This window comes from Pristiophorus japonicus, chromosome 20, assembly GCF_044704955.1.
Source record: "Pristiophorus japonicus isolate sPriJap1 chromosome 20, sPriJap1.hap1, whole genome shotgun sequence".
Taxonomy (NCBI): Eukaryota; Metazoa; Chordata; class Chondrichthyes; family Pristiophoridae; genus Pristiophorus; species Pristiophorus japonicus.
In genome coordinates, this window is record NC_091996.1 from 89247594 (window position 1) to 89269832 (window position 22239).

At 53.9% G+C, this 22239-nt stretch overlaps 1 protein-coding gene across 1 annotated transcript in view; it reads left to right on the top strand.

The window, feature by feature from the left end:
* Positions 1–326: 326 nt before the first annotated feature.
* The window catches only part of LOC139232999 (actin-like protein 6B), a 69751-nt gene continuing 47838 nt past the window's right edge, over positions 327–22239 (top strand). The window contains exons 1-4 of the mRNA XM_070863500.1: positions 327–351; positions 8407–8483; positions 14803–14968; positions 20372–20472. Of these exons, the coding sequence (XP_070719601.1) occupies positions 327–351; positions 8407–8483; positions 14803–14968; positions 20372–20472 (369 nt within the window). The remainder of the gene's footprint in view (positions 352–8406; positions 8484–14802; positions 14969–20371; positions 20473–22239) is intronic.

Consider the following 22239-nt stretch of genomic DNA (forward strand, 5'->3'; position numbering starts at 1 on the left):
TGTTAGATTCAGTTATCTGCAGCCCTGGGAGTGCATTCCCTCACCCACCCTGCGCTCCTTTAATTTGGCCAGACATCTGAGGGATATATAAAATAGCACAGATTGCAAATTGCCCCTTTAATATTTCTCTGCATGCTGCAGATTCGGGAGGAGCAGAGGCTGAGGCGACAGGGAGGAAGCGGCTGACTTTTATTCCTATACATCTCCGGGCGCTGCGCTTCTTGTTGCAATCTGTCAAAAGGCAAATGGAGATGAAAGCAGCGAGCTGAATTCATTTTGTTGCAACAATTGCAAGGCTCAAATACCAAGACCGGGGGCTTGCAGACATGAGCGGCGGGGTGTATGGAGGAGGTGAGAAGCTAGTTGTATTTTTTTTTGTTGCAGGATGCATTTCATTGCAATTGGTGCCAATGTCGGCTTGCATTGACATCTGAGGGGAGACGACCAAGAAGCAGGGCTGCCAGGGAGGGAGAGGGGGGGGGGGGGGGGGAATCAGTTGAAAGGCCGCTTTAAGAGGATTTTAAGGGTGTGCAGTCATTATATGTCAAGGCGAAAGGTGCCCTGTTGGTTTATTGTGAGGGAACCTGCCAGCGTCTGCATGTGCCAGCGTTACAGCTATTGCAGGGGGTTGAAAAGCTTGTCTGATCAAGGCTTGCTGCACAGAGAATGGGACAGTCACAGAGAGAGAGGCCATTTGGCCCATCGTGCCCGTGCGGGCTCTCCGAGAGAGAGAGAGAGAGAGAGAGAGGGTCCCGTTCCCCCGTCCTTGCCCCCTCGCCCATCTTATCCCCCCCCCTTATTCCCGCTCGCTCCCGGTGAAGGAGCTCTTCCCCGGCGTCCCAGTTGGCAATATAAAACAAAGGGTGCAATCCAATTGCTTCATTGGCTGTAAAGCGCTTTGGGACGTCCAGTGGTCGTGAAAGGCGCTATATAAATGCAAGTCTCTCTTTCGTTTAAAGGGGGTGCATGGACAGAGAGACCTGGGGGTATGTGTGTGTGTGTGTGTGCACAAAGCATTGAGGGTGGCAGGGCAGGTTGAGAAAGCAGGTTATATTGAATGATCACATGACTGAAGGTAGGCATGCAGGTACAGCAGGCGGTGAAGAAGGCTAATGTCATGCTGGCCTTCATAGCGAGAGGATTTGAGTATAGGAGCAGGGAGGTCTTACTGCAGTTGTACAGGGCCTTGGTGAGACCACATCTGGAATATTGTGTTCAGTTTTGGTCTCCTAATCTGAGGAAGGACATTCTTGCTATTGAGGGAGTGCAGCGAAGGTTCACCAGACTGATTCCCGGGATGGCAGGACTGACATATGAAGAAAGACTGGATCGACTAGGCTTATATTCACTGGAATTTAGAAGAATGAGAGGGGATCTCATAGAAACATATAAAATTCTGACGGGATTGGACAGGTTAGATGCAGGAAGAATGTTCCCGATGTTGGGGAAGTCCAGAACCAGGGGGTCACAGTCTAAGGATAAGGGGTAAGCCATTTAGGACCGAGATGAGGAGAAACTTCTTCACTCAGAATTGTGAATCTGTGGAATTCTCTACCGCAGAAAGTTGTTGAGGCCAGTTCGTTAGATATATTCAAAAGGGAGTTAGATGTGGCCCTTACGGCTAAAGGGATCAAGAGGTATGGAGAGAAAGCAGGAATGGGGTACTGAGGTGAATGATCAGCCATGATCATATTGAATGGTGGTGCAGGCTCGAAGGGCCGAATGGCCTACTCCTGCACCTATTTTCTATATTTCTATGTTGAAATAGCTTACGGGATCCTGGGCTTCATAAATAGAGGCACAGAGTACAAAAGCAAGGAGTTTATGATGAACCTTTATAAAACACTGGTTCAGTCCCAACTGGAGTATTGTGTCCAATTCTGGGTACCGCACTTTAGGCAGGATGTGAAGGCCTTAGAGAGGGTGCGGAAAATATTTCTGAGAATGGTTCCAGGGATGAGGGACTTCGGTTATGTGGATAGACTGGAGAAGCTGGGGTTGTTCTCCTCGGAGCAGAGAAGGTTGAGAGGAGATTTGATCGAGTCGTTCAAAATCAGGAGGGGTCTAGACAGAGTAGATCGAGAGAGACTGTTCCCATTGGTGGAAGGGTCGAGAACCAAAGGACACAGATTTAAGGCGATTGGCAGAAGAACCAAAGGCGACACGAGGATAACCTTATTTTACGCAGCGAATGGTTAGGATCTGGAATGCGCTGCCCGAGAGGGTGGTGGAGGCAGACTCAATCACGGCTTTCAAAAGGGAGTTGGATAAATTCCTGAAGGAAAAAAATTGCAGGGCTACGGGGAAAGGGCGGGGGGGGGGGGGGGGGTGGGACTGGCTGAGGTGCTCTTGCAGAGAGCCAGCATGGGCTCGACGGGCCGAATGGCCTCCTTCCGTGCTCTAACCGTTCTTAAAAAAAATTCCCCGTCCTTGCCCCCATCTATCCTATCTCCACGTATTCCCTCTCTCTGAAGGTGATATCCCCCCCAGTCCCATTAAACATAAGAACATAGGAAAAAGGAGCAGGAGTCCGCCATTCGGCCCCTCGAGCCTGCTCCGCCATTCAGTGAGATCATGGCTGATCTTCGACCTCAACTCCACTTCCCCACCCGATCCCCATATCCCTCGATTCCCCAAGTCTTCATAAATCTATCGATCTCTGTCTTGAATATACTCAACGACTGAGCCTCCACAGCCCTCTGGGGCAGAGAATTCCAAAGATTCACCACCCTCCGAGTGAAGACATTTCTCCTCATCTCAGTCCTAAATGGCTGACCCCTTATCCTGAGACTGTGACCCCTGGTTCTAGACTCCCCAGCCCGGGGGAAACACCCTCCCTGCATCTACCCTGTCAAGCCCTGTAAGAATGTTGTATGTTTCAATGAGATCACCTCTCATTCTTCTAAATTCTAGAGAATATCGGCCCAGTCTACTCAATCTCTCCTCATAGGACAACCCCCCCATCGCAGGAATCAGTCTAATGAATCCTTAGGTCAGGAGCCAGAAACTGTGCACAATACTCCAGGTGTGGTCTCACTAAGGCCCTGTACATTGCAACAGGACTTCTTTACTCGTATGCCGCAGTACAGCAGGACCTGGGGGTCCTGGTGCATGAAACACAAAAGGATAGTATGCAGGTACAGCAAGTGATTAGGAAGGCCAATGGTATCCTGGCCTTTATTGCAAAGGGGATGGAGTATAAAAGCAGGGAAGCCTTGTTACAGTTATACAGGGTATTGGTGAGGCCACACCTGGGGTACTGCGTGCAGTTTTGGTTTCCATATTTACAAAAGGATATACTTGCTGTGGAGGCAGTTCAGAGAAGATTCACTCGGTTGATTCCGGGGATGAGGGGGTTGACTTATGAGGAAAAGTTGTGGAGGTTGGGCCTCTACTCATTGGAGTTCAGAAGAATGAGAGGTGATCTTATCGAAACGTATAAGATTATGAGGGGGCTTGACAAGGTGGATGTAGAAAGGATGTTTCCACTGATGGGGGAGACTAGAACTAGGGGGCATGATCTTAGAATAAGGGGCAGAGGTGAGGAGAAATGTCTTCTCTCTGAGGGTTGTAAATCTGTGGAATTCGCTGCCTCAGAGAGCTGTGGAAGCTGGGACATTGAATAAATTTAAGACAGAAATAGACAGTTTCTTAAACGATAAGGGAATAAGGAAGGGGTTATGGGGAGCGGGCAGGGAAGTGGAGCTGAGTCCATGATCGAATCAGCCATGATCATATTAAATGGCGGAGCAGGCTCGAGGGGCCATATGGCCTACTCCTGCTCCTATTTCTTATGTTCTTATGTTATACTCCATCCCCCTTGCAATAAAGGCCAACATTCCATTTAGCTTCCCGATTGCTTGCTGTACCTACATGCTAACTCTCTGTGTATTCTGCCACCATATATTTCAAATATTTATCCACTTCCCTTTTTAAAAGCTATTGTAGATTCTGTTTTCCATGTTCTGACAGCCCTCTGTTTAAAAATCATTTCCTTTTGGTGATGATCTTAAACCCTCTAGTTACCGACTCATCGACAATACTTTCCCCTGATTCACTTAGAAAGAAAGACTTGCATTTATATAGCGCCTTTCACGATCACCGGATGTCTCAAAGCGCTTCACAGCCAATGAAGTACTTTTGGAGTGTAGTCACTGTTGTAATGTGGGAAACGCGGCAGCCAATATGCGCACAGCAAGCTCCCACACACAGCAACGTGATAATGACCCAGATCATCTGTTTTTTTAATTATGAGGGATAAGTATTGGCCCCAGGACACCGGGGAGAACCCCCCCTGCTCTTCTTTGAAATAGTGGCCGTGGGATCTTTTACGTCCACCTGAGAGAGCAGACGGGGCCTCGGTTTAACGTTTCATCTGAAATATGGCACCTCCGACAGTGCAGCGCTCCCACTGGGAGTGTCAGCCTGGATTTATGTGCTCAAGTCCCTGGAGTGGGACTTGAACCCACAACCTTCTGACCCAGAGGCAAGTGAGCTCCCCACTGAGTCATGGCTGACACATAGTCAAAACCCTCGTCGTTTTGAACCTCTCCATCAGATCTCCTCTTAACCTTCTCTGCTCTAATCACAGAATAAAATCACAGAATGATACGGCACAGAAGGAGGCCATTCAGCCCATCGTGAATGTGCCAGCTTTTTGGTCAAGCTATCCATTTTATCCCACTCCCTCCTGCTCTTTCCCCATATCCAGAGAAGTGTGAGGTAATGCATTTGGGGGGGAGTAACAAGGCGAGGGAATACACATTAAATGGTAGGACACTGAGAAGTGTAGAGGAACACAGGGACCTGGGAGTGCAGGTCTACAGATCCCTGAAGGTAGCAGGCCAGGTGGAGAAGGTGGTTAAGAAGGCATACGGAATACTTGCCTTTATTAGCTGAGGAGGTTATGCTTGAACTGTATAAAATACTAGTTAGGCCACAGCTGGAGTACTGCGTGCAGTTCTGGTCACCACATTACAGGAAAGATATGATTGCACTGGAGAGGGTACAGAGGAGATTTAGCAGGATGTTGCCAGGACTGGAGAATTTTAGCTATGAGGAAAGATTGGATAGGCTGGGTCTGTTTTCTTTGGAACAGAGGAGGCTGAGGGGAGACCTTATTGAGATGTATAAAATTATGAGGGGCCTGGATAGAGTGGATAGGACAGACCTGTTTCCCTTAGCAGAGGGGTCAATAACCAGGGGGCATAGATTTAAAATAATTGGGGGGAGGTTTAGAGGGGATTTGAGGGGAAATGTCTTCACCCAGAGGGTGGTGGGGGTTTGGAACTCACGGCCTGAAAGGGTGGTAGAGGCAGAAACCCTCACCACATTTAAAAAGTACTTGGATGTGCACCTGAAGTGCCGTAACCTGCAGGGCTACGGAAGGCTGGGTGGCTCTTTGTCGGCCGGCGTGGACATGATGGGCCGACGTGGCCTCCTTCCGTGCTGTAAATTTCTATGATAGCCCTATATTTTTTACCATTCAGGTATTTATCCAACTCCCCCTTTTGAAAGTTAGGATTGAACCTGCTCCCACCGCCCTTTCAGGCAGCGCGTTCCCGATCACAACAACTCGCTGCGTAAAAAAAACAATTTTTCCTTATGTTGCCTCCGGTTCTTGTGTCAATCACCTCAAAACTGCGTCCTCTGGTTACTGTACAAAGGAACCCCAGTTCCTCGAGTGACTCCGCACAATTAAACACAGGAACATAGGAACAGGAGGTGGCCATTCAGTCCCTCGAGCCTGTCCCAACATTCAATGGGATCACGGCTGATCTCCAAACTAACTTTGAGATTCCTGCCTTTGGCCCATGTTCCTTAATACCTTTGCTTGACGAAAAATCTCTCAATCCCAGATTAAAAAATTACCAATTGCCGTTTGCGGAAGAGAGTTCCAAACCTCTCCCACCCTTTGTGTGTAGAAGTCTTTCCTAATTTCACTCCTGAAAGGTCTGGCTGTAATTTTTAGACTGTGCGCCCCCCCCCTAGTCCCAGACTCCCCAACCAGCGGGAATAGTATCTCTCTGCCTGTAATGTGTGCGTCTGCGAGTATGCTCACAGGTTTGTAGAGCTGTTGAGGGCCAAGGGGGCCATCAGCCGGTCCAGGTAGCGGGCGGTCGAGGGAGTCGTTCAGCCCGACTGCCTGCCTCTCTTCCGCGGTTACATCCGAGCCAGGGTGTCCCTGGAGATGGAGCACGCGGTGCCCACCGGTACGCTCGCGGCCTTCCGCGAGAGGTGGGCGCCGGAGGGACTGGAGTGCATAATTTCAACAGGGAACAGAATTCTAATTTAATTTGATTTGATGAGGTTCCCTTTAATGTTTAATTGTTTGTTTGTGGGTTTTGCCCTTAAAAAAAGGGGGGCCCTTTGATTTAAACTTTTTACCAAAATAGTTGTAGAGCTGTTGAGTTGGGAGGGGCTTAGCCAGTCACGTGATGTTCACAAGACTCAATAAAACCCCGGCCAGTTGGGTTCGGGGGATCCACGATGGGGCAGGTGGTTGTGAGCCTGGTGGATGAACTGGTAATGCGTCGTGTGATTGTTAAACCTTTTGCTAATAAACCAATTAGTTCTTAATAGCAATGTGTTGCTATGGATTCTTAAGCAAAGAACCCACGAAACAAATACATTACAGGAATATAAAATCTCGAGTGGCCTCGACAGAGTAGATAGAGAGAAATTGTTCCCAGAGGGACGAGGGCCATGGAGAGATTTGAACATAAGGATGTGAATTTTAAAATTGAGACATTGCCAGACTGGGAGCCAATGTAGGTCAGCGAGCACAGGGGGTGATGGGTGAGCGGGACTCGGTGTGAGTTAGGGCACGGGGCAGTGAGCACAGGGGATGATGGGTGATCGGGACTCGGTGTGAGTTAGGGCACGGGGCAGTGAGCACAGGGGATGATGGGTGAGCGGGACTCGGTGCGAGTTAGACACGGGGCAGCGAGCACAGGGGGTGATGGGTGAGCGGGACTCGGTGCGAGTTAGGACACGGGCTGAGAGCACAGGGGGTGATGGGTGAGCGGGACTCGGTGCGAGTTAGGACACGGGGCAGCGAGCACAGGGGGTGATGGGTGAGCGGGACTCGGTGTGAGTTAGGACACGGGGCAGCGAGCACAGGGGGTGATGGGTGAGCGGGACTCGGTGAGAGTTAGGACACGGGACAGCGAGCACAGGGGGTGATGGGTGAGCGGGACTCGGTGAGAGTTAGGACACGGGGCAGCGAGCACAGGGGGTGATGGGTGAGCGGGACTCGGTGTGAGTTAGGGCACGGGGGCAGCGAGCACAGGGGGTGATGGGTGAGCGGGACTCGGTGCGAGTTAGGACATGGGGCAGCGAGCACAGGGGGTGATGAGTGAGTGGGACTCGGTGCGAGTTAGGACATGGGGCAGCGAGCACAGGGGGTGATGGGTGAGCGGGACTAGGTGCGAGTTAGGACACGGGGCAGTGAGCACAGGGGGTGATGGGTGAGCGGGACTCGGTGCGAGTTAGGACACGGGGCAGTGAGCACAGGGGGTGATGGGTGAGCGGGACTCGGTGCGAGTTAGGACACGGGGCAGTGAGCACAGGGGGTGATGGGTGAGCGGGACTCGGTGCGAGTTAGGACACGGGGCAGTGAGCACAGGGGGTGATGGGTGAGCGGGACTCGGTGCGAGTTAGGACACGGGGCGGCAGAGACTTGGATGAGCTCGAGTTTGTGGAGATTGGAGGATGGGAGGCCGGCCGGGAGAGGATTGGAAGATAGGAGCAGGAGAAGGCCTCTCCTGCCAAGAGCTTGGTCAAAGAGGGAGGCTTCAAGGAATAGAACAAATAAACAAATAAATCCGCTGGTCCCGGTGGGGATCGCCGCTCGAAGGGCACGGACTCGTGAGTAGTCACAGGTGTGCAGCTCATGACTGATGTGGTATCTGCTGTGACCTGGTGCCGTGCGACCCGTTGCCGTGCTTCCTGTTGCCGTGCTTCCCGTTGCCGTGCGACCCGTTGCCGTGCGACCGGTGCCGTGCTTCCCATTGCCGTGCGACCTGTTGCCGTGCGACCGGTGCCGTGCTTCCTGTTGCCGTGCGACCCGTTTCCGTGCTTCCCGTTGCCGTGCGACCCGTTGCCGTGCGACCGGTGCCGTGCTTCCCATTGCCGTGCGACCTGTTGCCGTGCGACCGGTGCCGTGCTTCCTGTTGCCGTGCGACCCGTTGCCGTGCTTCCCGTTGCCGTGCATCCCATTGCCATGCAACCCGTTGTCGTGCTTCCCATTGCCGTGCTTCCCGTTACCGTGCTTCCCGTTGCCGTGCGTCCCGTTGCCGTGCGTCCGGTTGCCCGTGCGTCCGGTTGCTGTGTATCCTGTTGCCGTGCGTTGCATTAGCGTATCTCCGCAGTCCTGCTAACCGTGTCGCCTTCTCTCTCCACCAGATGAGGTGGGTGCTCTGGTCTTTGACATCGGCTCCTACACCGTGCGAGCGGGTTATGCTGGAGAGGACTGCCCCAAGGTACAGTATTGGTGATGGAGCCAGGTTCCTTCTCCGGCCCCGCAGGGGTCTGTGTTGGGGCCTAAATATTCACTGTATTTGTTGACAACCGAGATGATGGCATAGAAAGTCATATATCCAAATTTGCCGCTGACACAACGATAGGCAGCATTGCAGGCAGTGTAGAGAGAAGCATAAATTAACAGCGGATATCGACAGGTTAAGTGAATGAGCAGAATGGAGGCAAATGGATTTCAATGTTGGCAAACGTGAGGTTATCCATTGGACCTATAAGGGATAGAACAGGGAACTTTCTAAATGGTGAAAATACAGTGGGAGTCTTGGGGGTCCGGGTGCATCGCTGATTAAAATATCCCTGAAATTTAGAAGGTTCAGGGGTGATCTAATCGAGGTTTTCAGGATATTACGGGGAACAGATAGAGTAGACAGAGAGATCCTGTTCCCGCTGGTTGGGGAGTCTGGGACTAGGGGCAGAGTCTAAAGATTAGAGCCAGACCTTTCAGGAGTGAAATTAGGAAACACTTCTACACACACAGGGTGGGAGAGGTTTGGAACTCTTTTTCGCAAATGGCAATCGATGCAGGGGGTCAATTGTTAATTTTAAATCAGAGATTGATAGCTTTCTGTTAACCAAAGGTATTAAGGGATACGGGGCAAATGATATGGAGTTAGGTCGCAGATCAACCGTGATCTCATCGAGTGGTGGGACAGGCTCGAGGGGCTGAATGGCCTCCTCCTGTTCCTAAGTTCCCATGCCGGCGTATAGCCCTATCCCCTCTCTCCCCCCCTCACCCCTCCTCCCTCACCCCTCCTCCCTCACCCCTCCTCCCCTCCACCACCCCTCCTCCCCTCCACCACCCCTCCTCCCCTCCACCACCCCTCCTCCCCCACCCCGCCTCACCTCCCCCACCCCGCCTCACCTCCCGCACCCCGTCTCACCTCCCCCACCCTGTCTCACCTCCCCCACCCTGTCTCACCTCCCCCACCCTGTCTCACCTCCCCCACCCCTCCTCGCCTCACCTCCCCCACCCCGCCTCACCTCCCCACCCCGTCTCACCTCCCCCACCCCTCCTCCCCTCCCCCACCCATCCTCGCCTCACCTCCCTCACCCCTCCTCCCCTCCCCCACCCCTCCTCCCCCCACCCCGCCTCACCTCCCCCACCCCTCCTCCCCTCCCTCACCCCTCCTCCCCTCCCCCACCCCTCCTCCCCCCACCCCTCCCCCACCCATCCTCGCCTCACCCCCCCTCCCCCCTCCCTACCCCTCCTCTCCTCCCTCACCCCTCCTCCCCTCCCTCACCCCTCCCTCCCCTCCCCCACCCATCCTCGCCTCACCTCCCCCACCCCGCCTCACCTCCCCACCCCGTCTCACCTCCCCCACCCCTCCTCCCCTCCCCCAACTCTCCTCCCCTCCCCCACCCATCCTCGCCTCACCCCCCCTCCCCCCTCCCCTACCCCTCCTCCCCTCCCCTACCCCTCCTCCCCTCCCCTACCCCTCCTCCCCTCCCCTACCCCTCCTCCCCTCACCCACCCCTCCTCCCACCCCTCCTCCCCTCCCCCAACTCTCCTCCCCTCCCCCACCCATCCTCGCCTCACCCCTCCTCCCCTCCCCTACCCCTCCTCCCCTCCCCCACCCCTCCTCCCCTCCCCCACCCCTCCTCCCCTCCCCTACCCCTCCTCCCCTCCCCTACCCCTCCTCCCCTCCCCTACCCCTCCTCCCCTACCCCTCCTCCCCTCACCCACCCCTCCTCCCCTCACCCACCCCTCCTCCCCTCACCCACCTCTCCTCCCCTCACCCACCCCTCCTCCCCTCACCCACCCCTCCTCCCCTCACCCACCCCTCCTCCCCTCACCCACCCCTCCTCCCCTCACCCACCCCTCCTCCCCTCACCCACCCCTCCTCCCCTCCCCCACCCCTCCTCCCCTCCCCCACCCCTCCTCCCCTCCCCCACCCCTCCTCCCCTCCCCTACCCCTCCTCCCCTCCCCTACCCCTCCTCCCCTCCCCTACCCCTCCTCCCCTCCCCTACCCCTCCTCCCCTCACCCACCCCTCCTCCCCTCACCCACCTCTCCTCCCCTCACCCACCTCTCCTCCCCTCACCCACCCCTCCTCCCCTCACCCACCCCTCCTCCCCTCACCCACCCCTCCTCCCCTCACCCACCCCTCCTCCCCTCACCCACCCCTCCTCCCCTCACCCACCCCTCCTCCCCTCACCCACCCCTCCTCCCCTCACCCACCCCTCCCCCTCCCTCCCCTCCCTCCCCTCCCCTCCCCCACCCCTCCCTCCCCTCCCCCACCCCTCCTCCCCTCACCCACCCCTCCTCCCCCACCCCTCCTCCCCCTCCCCCACCCCTCCTCCCTCGCCCCTCCCTCGCCCCCCTGGCAACCTCTCCCCATCACAACCTTGCCGGTCCCTCTCTCAGTGCTGCCCCCAAACCTTGCTGCTGCAGGGTCTCCTGGACGGTCCTCCTCCTCCTCCCTCCGTCTTCACTCATTGCTCCTGCCCTGAACGTATCGTTGGACAGAACCCCTTACCACCCTCAGTCTCCTCCTTCGACAACCTACAGCCCTTTCAGCCCCAAGCGCGACGACCCCTCACCATTACTCCCTGACTTCCCCCATGCTCTCCGCTGCCCTTTCCAACCTTGGGCTGCCCAGTGGGCCTCCCCGTGGCTGGGAGGTGTGGCTTGTGGTGCGTTGCAGGCAGGCCCGTGATGCTGGCTGTAACGCGGGCGCCTGTGGGCCTACTCACAGGTTTGCAGCGCTGTAATCGACCCCCCGTCCGGACGGAACTCCTCGTTTGCGCCAAGGCCCGGAACCTCCCTCGGGAGCCGGCGCCTCACAACTCGAGCCTCCTCGGGGAAATCCCCTCCGTGCCTTTCAGTTCTGCGCGGAGGGGGATTCCTGTACGGGCTGCTCCTGCACACTCTCCACCTTGCCATCCTCGTCTGCCGTCCGGACACGCCATGGCGCACCATCTTGCCGTCCGGAGGAGACGGGGATCCCCAATGGAGTGCGCTCGTCGCGGGAGTCCTCCCTCTATTTATTGGGGAACTTGGCCTGGAGGGTGTTGCACGGGGCAGTCCCGTGCAATCGGTTTTTAAGTCGGTTCACGGGCTCCCAGGCCGCCTGCAATTTCTGCGGTCTGGAGCAGTCCGTGTTCCACGTGTAAGTTGAGTGTGCGAGGTTGCAGCCCCTCTTCCAATATTTGAAGGGGTCTGCTCCTCAAATTCTGCCCGCACTTCAGTCCCGCGCTCCTGATCTTTGGGCACCCGGTGCGGAGGGGAGCAGGGCAGGTCCGAGGGCCTCCTCGTAGGACTGCTCCTGGGCACGGCCAAGGGGGCCATCAGCCGGTCCAGGCAGCGGGCGGTCGAGGGGGTCGTTCAGCCCCACTGCCTGCCTCTCTGCCGCGGTTACATCCGAGCCGGGGTGTCCCTGGAGATGGAGCACGCGGTGCCCACCGGTACGCTCGCGGCCTTCCGCGAGAGGTGGGCGCCGGAGGGACTGGAGTGCATCATCACTCCCCGGCAACCAAATTTTAATTTCATCTGTTAAGGTTCCCCTTAAGGTTTAATTTAAAGTAAATGGTTTTTAATAGATTTAAAGTCATTGGTAGGCGGTTTAGAGGGGATATGAGGGGAAATTCCTTCACCCAGAGAGCGGTGGGGTCTGGAACTCACGGCCTGAAAGGGTGGTAGAGGCAGAAACCCTCCCCACATTTAAAAAGTACTTGGATGTGCACTTGAAGTGCCGTAACCTGCAGGGCTATGGACCGAGAGCTGGAAAGTGGGATTGGGCTGGGTGGCTCTTTGTCGGCCGGCGCGGACACGATGGGCCGAATGGCCTCCTCCCGTGCTGTAAATTACTGTGATTCTACGATTACTTGCTGATTTGTGGGTTCGAGTCACTGTGACCCTTCAACAAGGGGGCACTGTTTAATTTAAAATAGTGGTAGAGCTGTTGAGTTGTGAGTGGCTTAGCCAGTCACGTGATGTTCACAAGACTCAATAAAACCCCAGCCAGTTGGGTTCGGGGGATCCACAATGGGGCAAGTGGTTGTGAGCCCGGTGAATGAACTCGTAATGTGTCGTGTGATTGTTCAACTTTTTGCTAATAAACCAAATAGTTCTTAATAGCAATGTGTTGCTACGGATTCTTAAGCGAAGCAAATACTAAGGCCAGCCAGGAGCCAGTTAAGGTTCACGGTAGTGAGTCAACTTGGCTGAGATAAGGAACTCGCTCTCTGTCGAAGGGGTCAGTGGGGAATAACTGGCCACATTCGGGGTCAAGGTCAGCACAAGGGCCGACTGCGGTGAGGCCTTGGGGAAGCTCAGATTGGCGTAGGAGAGGGTTGGTTCCTGAGATTGGGTGTGTGAAGAGCATTCGACGGACAAGACCAAGAGATCTTCATCTACATCTAACCCGTGCTGTACCTGCCCTGGGAGTGTTTGATGGGACAGTGTAGAGGGAGCTTTACTCTGTGTCTAACCCCGTGTTGTACCTGCCCTGGGAGTGTTTGATGGGACAGTGTAGAGGGAGCTTTATTCTGTATCTAACCCGTGCTGTACCTGCCCTGAGAGTGTTTGATGGGACAGTGTAGAGGGAGCTTTACTCTGTATCTAACCCCGTGCTGTACCTGCCCTGGGAGTGTTTGATGGGACAGTGTAGAGGGAGCTTTACTCTGTATCTAACCCAGTGCTGTACCTGCCCTGGGAGTGTTTGATGGGACAGTGTGAAGGGAGCTTTACTCTGTATCTAACCCAGTGCTGTACCTGCCCTGGGAGTGTTTGATGGGACAGTGTAGAGGGAGCTTTACTCTGTATCTAACCCAGTGCTGTACCTGCCCTGGGAGTGTTTGATGGGACAGTGTGAAGGGAGCTTTACTCTGTATCTAACCCAGTGCTGTACCTGCCCTGGGAGTGTTTGATGGGACAGTGTAGAGGGAGCTTTACTCTGTATCTAACCCCGTGCTGTACCTGCCCTGGGAGTGTTTGATGGGACAGTGTTGAGGGAGCTTTACTCTGTATCTAACCCCGTGCTGCACCTGCCCTGGGAGTGTTTGATGGGACAGTGTAGAGGGAGCTTTACTCTGTATCTAACCCAGTGCTGTACCTGCCCTGGGAGTGTTTGATGGGACAGTGTAGAGGGAGCTTTACTCTGTATCTAACCCCGTGCTGTACCTGCCCTGGGAGTGTTTGATGGGACAGTGTAGAGGGAGCTTTACTCTGTATCTAACCCCGTGCTGCACCTGCCCTGGGAGTGTTTGATGGGACAGTGTAGAGGGAGCTTTACTCTGTATCTAACCCATGCTGTACCTGCCCTGGGAGTGTTTGATGGGACAGTGTAGAGGGAGCTTTACTCTGTATCTAACCCAGTGCTGTACCTGCCCTGGGAGTGTTTGATGGGACAGTGTGAAGGGAGCTTTACTCTGTATCTAACCCAGTGCTGTACCTGCCCTGGGAGTGTTTGATGGGACAGTATAGAGGGAGCTTTACTCTGTATCTAACCCCGTGCTGTACCTGCCCTGGGAGTGTTTGATGGGACAGTGTAGAGGGAGCTTTACTCTGTATCTAACCCCGTGCTGTACCTGCCCTGGGAGTGTTTGATGGGACAGTGTAGAGGGAGCTTTACTCTGTATCTAACCCCGTGCTGTACCTGCCCTGGGAGTGTTTGATGGGACAGTGTAGAGGGAGCTTTACTCTGTATCTAACCCCGTGCTGTACCTGCCCTGTGAGTGTTTGATGGGACATTGTAGAGGGAGTTTTGCCCTCTACCTGCCCGAATATCTCTCTGGAATTCCCTCCCTAACGCTCTCCACGTCCCTCCTTTTTAAAAAAAAAAACACCTGTTTGATCAAACCTTTCGTCCCGCTCCCAATCCTTCCCTCTCTGACTGAAGGTCCGTGCGTCATATACTTGTGTGATGTTCTTGACATTAAAGGGGATGGACAGATCTACAAATTCTGCGTCCCTTTTGTTCCTGATTTCACTCTGAGAGGAGAGACTCAAACGCACATTTAGTTTTCCCCCTCACCCTTTGATCCTCGGTGCAATGAGGATGCTCACCGATTGGTTGAGCTGTTGAGCTGGGAGGGACTTAGCCAGTCACGTGATGTTCACAGGACTCAATAAAACCCCGACCCGTTGGGTTCGGGGGGGGATGAGGTATGCAGTTGTGAGCCTGGTGGATGAACTGGTAACGTGGAGTGCGATTGTTAAACCTTTTGCTCATAAGCCCAACTGGTCCTTCCTAGAAATGTGTTGCGACGAATTTTAAGCAGAAAGACCCATGAAGCAAATGCTCTCCACTCGGTTTTTCAGGCGGATTTCCCGACAACAGTGGGGCTCCTCAACCACGACGAGGCAGCGATGGAGATCGACGGTGAGAAGGACTCGAAGTCGGGGAAGATGTACTACATCGACACCAACTCACTCCACGTCCCCAGGGAGGGCGTGGAGGTCATTTCTCCTCTGAAGAATGCAATGAGTGAGTGACTGACTGAGGGGGGGGGGTGGAGGGGCACAGAATCATAGAATGATACGGTACAGAAGGACGCCATTTGGCCCATCAAGTCCGCACCGGCTCTGTCGAAGAGCGATCCCGTCGGTCTCACTCCCCCCCCCCCCCCCCCGCTCTTTCCCCGTATCCCTGCAATTTTTTTTCTCCTTGAATTATTTATCCAATTGCCTTACTATTGAATCTGCCTCCACCACCCTCTCGGGCAGTGCGTTCCTAATCCTAACCACTCGGCGCGTAAAAAGATTTTCCCTCGCGTCACCTCTGGTTCATCTGCCGATCGCCTTAAATCTGTGCCCTCTGGTTATAGAATAGAATCACAGCACGGTTACAGCACAGCAAGAGGCCATTCGGCCCGTCGGAGCCCGTGCCGGCTCTCTGCAAGAGCACCTCAGCCAGTCCCACTCCCCCCCCCCCCCGCCCTTTCCCCGGAGCCCTGCACATTCTTTTCCTTCAGGTACTTATCCCAACTCCCTTTTGAAAGCCGCGATTGAGTCTGCCTCCACCGCCCTCTCGGGCAGCGCGTTCCGGATCCTAACCACTCGCTGCGTAAAAACGTTTTCCCTCGTGTCGCCTTTGGTCCTTCTGCCAATCGCCTTAAATCTGTGTCCCTCTGGTTCCCGACCCTTCCACCAATGGGAACAGTTTCTCTCGATCTACTCTGTCCAGACCCCTCGTGATTCCGAACACCTCGATCAAATCTCCTCTCAACCTTCTCTGCTCCGAGGAGAACAACCCCAGCTTCTCCAGTCTACCCACGTAACTGAAGTCCCTCATCCCTGGAACCATCCTCGTCAATCTCTCCAAGGCTTTCACCTGCTTCTGGTGCCCAGAATTGGAGACAGTTGGGGCCGCACCACAAGTTTAGCGTGACTTCCTGGCTTCCTGCCTCTATATATACAGCCCCGGATCCCGTATGCTTTAATAGCTGCACTGTAGGCGTGACTTCTTTTAGCCACTCAGTTCCCACTCCTCCTTCACCCTCTTCCAGTTCCTTTCCTGAATCACTCTCTCCCTGATTGGCTGCTTGGGCACTGGCCCCGCCTCCACTTGCTGCCCCAAGAGGCCAGTCGTCACGGGTGAGCCCAGATGACGACTGCCAGCCTGCTGTTCCACTGTGGGGACCATCGCCGCTTGACCCTCATGTCTCCCAGTGCCCGCACGTGGTTTGATAACTCTGAGCTCAATAAGGTGCCGGCAATTACACAGGACATACAGCACAGACACAGGCCGTTCGGCCCAACCAGTCCATGCCGGCGTTTATGCCCCACTCGAGCCTCCTCCCGTCTTTCCTCATCTCACTCTATCAGCGTAACCCTCTATTCCCTTCTCCCCCATGCGCTTTTCCAGCCTCCCCTTAAATGCATCGATACTATTCGCCTCAACCCCTCCCTGTGGCAGTGAGTTCCACATTCTCACCGCTCTCTGGGTAAAGGGGTTTCTCCTGAATTCCCCATTGGATTTCTGGGTGACGATCTTATATTGACGGACTCTAGTTATGCTCTTCCCCACAAGTGGAAACATTCTCTCTGTATCCACTCCATCAAAACCTTTCATCATTTTAAAGACCTCAATTAGGTCACCCCTCTGCTTTTTTTCAAGAGAAAAGAGACCCAGCCTGTTCATCCTTTCTTGATATGTACACCCTCGCATTTCTGGTATCATCCTTGTAAATCTTCTCTGCACCCTCTCCAGTGCCTCTGTATCCTGTTTATAATATGGCGACCAGAACTGCACGCAGTGCTCCCAGTGTGGTCTAACCACGGTTCGATACAGGTTTAGCATAACTTCCCTACTTTTCAATTCTATCCCTCTAGAAATAAACCCTAGTTCCTGGTTTGCCTTTTTATGGCCTTGTTCACCTGTGTCGCAACGTTTAGTGATTTGTGTATTTGTACTCCGAGATCCACTGGTTCCTCTACCCCACCCAGACTTGCACCCTCCCAGTAATAAGTGACCTCCCTATTCTGCCGAACAAAATGTAAACCTCACGTTTATCTGTGTTGAACTTCATTTGCCAATTCTATGCAAATTCTACAAGTTTATTAATGTTCCCCTGTAATTTGTTGCAGTTCTCCCCAGTATTGATGATCACCCCCCCAATTCAGTGACAATCTCAAATTTTAAAAGTGTGTTTTGATGCCAAAATCTAAATCGTTAATACCATTATAACTAAAATACTATTTGTAATACATAAGAACATAAGAAATAGGAGCAGGAGTCGGCCATTCGGCCCCTCGAGCCTGCTCCGCCATTCAATAAGATCATGGCTGATCTGATCATGGACTCAGCTCCACTTCCCCGCCCGCTCCCCATAACCCTTCACTCGCTTATCGCTCAAAAATCTGTCTATCTCCGCCTTAAATATGACCCAGCCTCCACAGCTCTTTGGGGTAGAGAATTCCACAGATTTACGACCCTCTGGAGAAGAAATTTCTCCTCATCTCCGTTTTAAATGGGCGGCCCCTTATTCTAAGACTATGCCCCCTAGTTTTAGTTTCCCCCATGAGGGGAAACATCCTCTCTGCATCCACCTTGTCGAGCCCCCTCTTTATCTCATAAGTTTCAATAAGGACACCTCTTGTCCTTCTAAACTCCAATGAGTTTAGGCCCAACCTGCTCAACCTTTCCTCATAAGTCAACCCCCTTCATCTCCGGAATCAACCGAGTGAACCTCCTCTGAACAGCCTCCAATGCAAGTATATCCTTCCTTAAATACGGAGACCAAAACTGCACGCAGTACTCCAGGTGTGGCCTCACCAATACCCTGTACAGTTGTAGCAGGACTTCTCTGCTTTTATACTCTATCCCTCTTTGCAATAAAGGCCAACATTCCATTGGCCTTCCTGATCACTTGCTGTACCTGCATGCTAACCTTTTGTGTTTCATGCACAAGGATCCCCAGGTCTCTCTGTACTGCAGCATTTTGCAATACAGCAACTATAGAGTACCTAACAGACGGACAATGGTGGGCAGGAACAGACCCCCTGATCCATGCAAATTGTCCTACACACCTATACTGCCTCGCACCTGGTGATATAGACACTCCCCACCAACGTCCTGTGTATTTCAGCGCGGGGTCCCTTTAAATTTATGCGCATGCACAGTATTTCAAATTGGAAAAGTTTGTGACTGAGCCGCACGGGACCTTGCGATTACTGCATAGCCACGCACAATTTAAAGGGACCATTACTCCACACCCCATCGGATAGCCATGTGATCTCCTGGGAGAGGTGCCGAACCGGATTGAATACTCGGGTCAAATTTGTAACGTCTGTAATGTCATCATCACAGGCAGTCCCTCGGAATCGAGGAAGACTTGCTTCCACTCTAAAGGTGAGTTCACGGGTGACCGAACAGTCCCATAGGGGAATTACAGTCCCTGTCACAGGTGGGACAGACAGTGGTTGAGGGAAGGGGGTGGGTGGGACTGGTTTGCCGCACGCTCCTTCCGCTGCCTGCGCTTGTTTTCTGCACGCTCTCGGCGACGAGACTCGAGGTGCTCAGCGCCCACCAACACCTGGGAGTCCACTGAGGGCGGACTGGTCTTTGGCCCAGGGACTCCCAGGTGTCGGTGGGGGATGTTGCATTTTATCAGGGAGGCTTTGAGGGTAGTCCCTTGAAACGTTTCCTCTGCCCACCTGGGGCTCGCTTGCCATGAAGCACTCGTATCGCAGTGTGGGCTGGGCCCGTGCTGCCCCTGGGCCCTCGCCTCTCCTGGGCCCCCGAACTCTCGCCTCTCCTGGGCCCCGATCTCGTCGCTCCTGCTGTACCTGCCCACGCTCCAATCACCGACCTGGATCTTGGTGACGTCCAAACCAGTTGCTCTCTTGACCTCTGTCGCTCACACCTCTCTTAAATAGCCACCGGCAAGTCACTCGGTTGTTGGGGATGGGCAATAAATGGTGGTCACGCAACATCCCGTGAGTGAATAAAAGCAAATGGTGATCGGAAGTAGTCTAGGAGATCACTCTGGCCTTGCTCATTCCGTGCAGCACCTACCTTGGATACGAGGTGAGCTCTGTCCCAGTCAGAAACGTGTACATAAGCTGCACCATGTACACATCCAACGCATACCTAGTACAGAATACAGAGCGGATTTCCCTTGGTGCTGTTGGATGGCACGTAGCATCAAACAGCACAGACAGGGGCCATTCGACTCATCGAAAGAGCAACCCAGTTAGTCCCACTGTCACCCCCTCCCTCCCTCTCGTTTCCCCCATCGCCCGGAAAATTTCTCCTTTTCAAGTATTCCCCTTTTGAAAGGTACGGTTGAATCTGCTCCCACCGCCCTTTCGGGCAGCGGGTTCATGGGTTAAAGGTCATGAACCTTACAACACATGATGCTTAGTGTATTATTTTGCTGCTAAGATGACCTTGTGTCCCTTTAAGGTCACAGAAGGCTAATTGCTGTTAAGTAAATACTGGCAGAGGTCAGTCAGAGTTGAATTGCCTTTTCGCGTGCTTGCTTTTTCGGCAAACTAACTGATTCGCTGTTGGCTCTGTTTCTGCTCACTCTCTCACTTTCACTTCCTGCGTTTCTCCGGGGTCTTTGCTCTCCTCTATTTCTCTGTTCTCTTCTTTCTTTATGCCTAACTTCGATCTTTCTTTCTTTGTTTCTTTCTCTTTCTTTCTCTCTCTTTCTCTCTCCCCCTTTCTTTCTCTCATTCGCACTCTCTCTCTCTCTCTTTCCCCTCCTTTGTCTTTCTCCTCTCTTTCTTTCACTTTCTTTCTCCTCTCTTTCTCACAAATTCTTTCATTCTTTTCTCTCTCGCCCTTTCTTTCTCTCTCTGTCTCCCCTTTCTGTCTCACTCCTTCATTCTCTCTTTCTCTCTCCCTCCTCTCTTTCTTTCTCACTCTTTCATTCTTTCTCTCCTTCCCTCTCTTTCACACTCTTTCTTTCACACTCTTTCTTTCCCTCTCTCTTTCATTCCCTCTTTTTTTCACCCTGTTCTCCTTTCGCTCTCTTCTTTCTCTATCTCTTTCTCTCTATCTCTTTCTTTCCCTCTTTCTTTCACCCTGTCCTCCTTTCGCTCTCTTCTCTCTCTATCTCTTTCTCTCTATCTCTTTCTTTCCCTCTTTCTCTCTACCTCTTTCCCTCTCTCTTTCAATCCCTCTCTCTTTCAATCCCTCTCTCTTTCAATCCCTCTCTCTTTCAAACCCTCTCTCTTTCAATCCCTCTCTCTTTCACTCTGTCCTCCTTTCTCTCTATCTCTCTCCTGTTCTTTCTCTCTCTTCTGTTCTTTCTCTCTCATTCTTTCACTCATTTTTTTTTTCTCTCTCCCTCCCTTTCTTTCTCTCTCTGGTTGTTTCTCTCTCCAGTCCTCATTGCTGGGTTTATACTGTCCTTTTTCCCGTCTTATTCCCATACAGTTGAGGACTGGGATTGTTTCCAGGCGATTCTGGATCACACCTACACCAAGCACATCAAGTCTGAGCCAAACCTGCACCCCGTTCTCATGTCGGAGGCACCGGTGAGCAATGCGCACGCTGAAACTCGGGGACTGAGCATCGCACAAATTGGCGACCCCAAGGGCCACAGTACGGGTCATGAGAAATACCACTTTGGTGCACTAGGGGCCGCTCTTCCCAAATTGGGCCAAAGACACAGCGATGGGACAGTGTAGAGGGAGCTTTACTCTGTATCTAACCCCGTGCTGTATCTGCCCTGGGAGTGTTTGATGGGACAGTGTAGAGGGAGCTTTACTCTGTATCTAACCCCGTGCTGTACCTGCCCTGGGAGTGTTTGATGGGACAGTGTAGAGGGAGCTTTACTCTGTATCTAACCCCGTGCTGTACCTGCCCTGGGAGTGTTTGATGGGACAGTGTGGAGGGAGCTTTACTCTGTATCGAACCCCGTGCTGTACCTGCCCTGGGAGTATTTGATGGGACAGTGTAGAGGGAGCTTTACTATGTATCTAACCCCATGCTGTACCTGCCCTGGGAGTGTTTGATGGGGACAGTGTAGAGGGAGCTTTACTCTGTATCTAACCCCGTGCTGTACCTGCCCTGGGATTGTTTGATGGGGACAGTGTAGAGGGAGCTTTACTCTGTATCTAACCCCCTGTACCTGCCCTGGGAGTGTTTGATGGGACAGTGTAGAGGGAGCTTTACTCTGTATCTAACCCTGTGCTGTACCTGCCCCGGGAGTGTTTGATGGGACAGTGTAGAGGGAGCTTTACTCTGTATCTAACCCCCTGTACCTGCCCTGGGAGTGTTTGATGCCATGCTGGGTGCATGATATAGTGCGAGTTGCATTTCCCAATACTGAGATCCCTAAAGCACAAGAATCACATAAAAAATGTCCGAAAGACTCTTGATGGCCCGAAGTTGCCTCCATTTCCCCCTATAACCGGCCAAGCAGAGACACCAAGGAGCACAGAGGTACAACTGTGCCCTCCTCCTGATGTCCGATGCGGTTCCTAGTTGGGGTCATGCCTGTGGGCCGATCTCGTTCGATGGGAGGTAACCCTCCCCCCTCCCCCCGCCCCCTCCCCCCCCCCCCCCCCCCCCACACGGGTCCTCGCGTATCGCCACCATCCCTCAAACTGTTCTCGTCAAGCTCCGTGTGTCAGCTTGTCCTCTGGGTCAGAAGGTCGTGGATTCAAGTCCCACTCCAGGCTGACACTCCCAGTGCAGTACTGAGGGAGTGCCGCACTGTCGGAGAGGCAGTGCTGAGGGAGTGCCGCACTGTCGGAGGGGCAGTACTGAGGGAGTGCCGCACTGTCGGAGGGGCAGTTCTGAGGGAGCGCCGCACTGTCGGAGGGACGGTGCTGAGGGAGCGCCGCACTGTCGGAGGGGCGGTACTGAGGGAGTGCCGCACTGTCGGAGGGGCGGTACTGAGGGAGTGCCGCACTGTCGGAGGGGCAGTACTGAGGGAGCGCCGCACTGTCGGAGGGGCAGTACTGGGGGAGCGCCGCACTGTCGGAGGGGCGGTACTGAGGGAGTGCCGCACTGTCGGAGGGGCAGTACTGAGGGAGCACCGCAATGTCGGAGGGGCAGTACTGAGGGAGCGCCACACTGACGGAGGGGCGGTACTGAGGGAGTGCCGCACTGTCGGAGGGGCAGTACTGAGGGAGTGCCGCACTGTCGGAGGGGCGGTACTGAGGGAGTGCCGCACTGTCGGAGGGGCAGTACTGAGGGAGCGCTGCACTGTCGGAGGGCAGTACTGGGGGAGCGCCGCACTGTCGGAGGGCAGTACTGAGGGAGCATCGCACTGTCGGAGGGGCCATCTTCGGGAT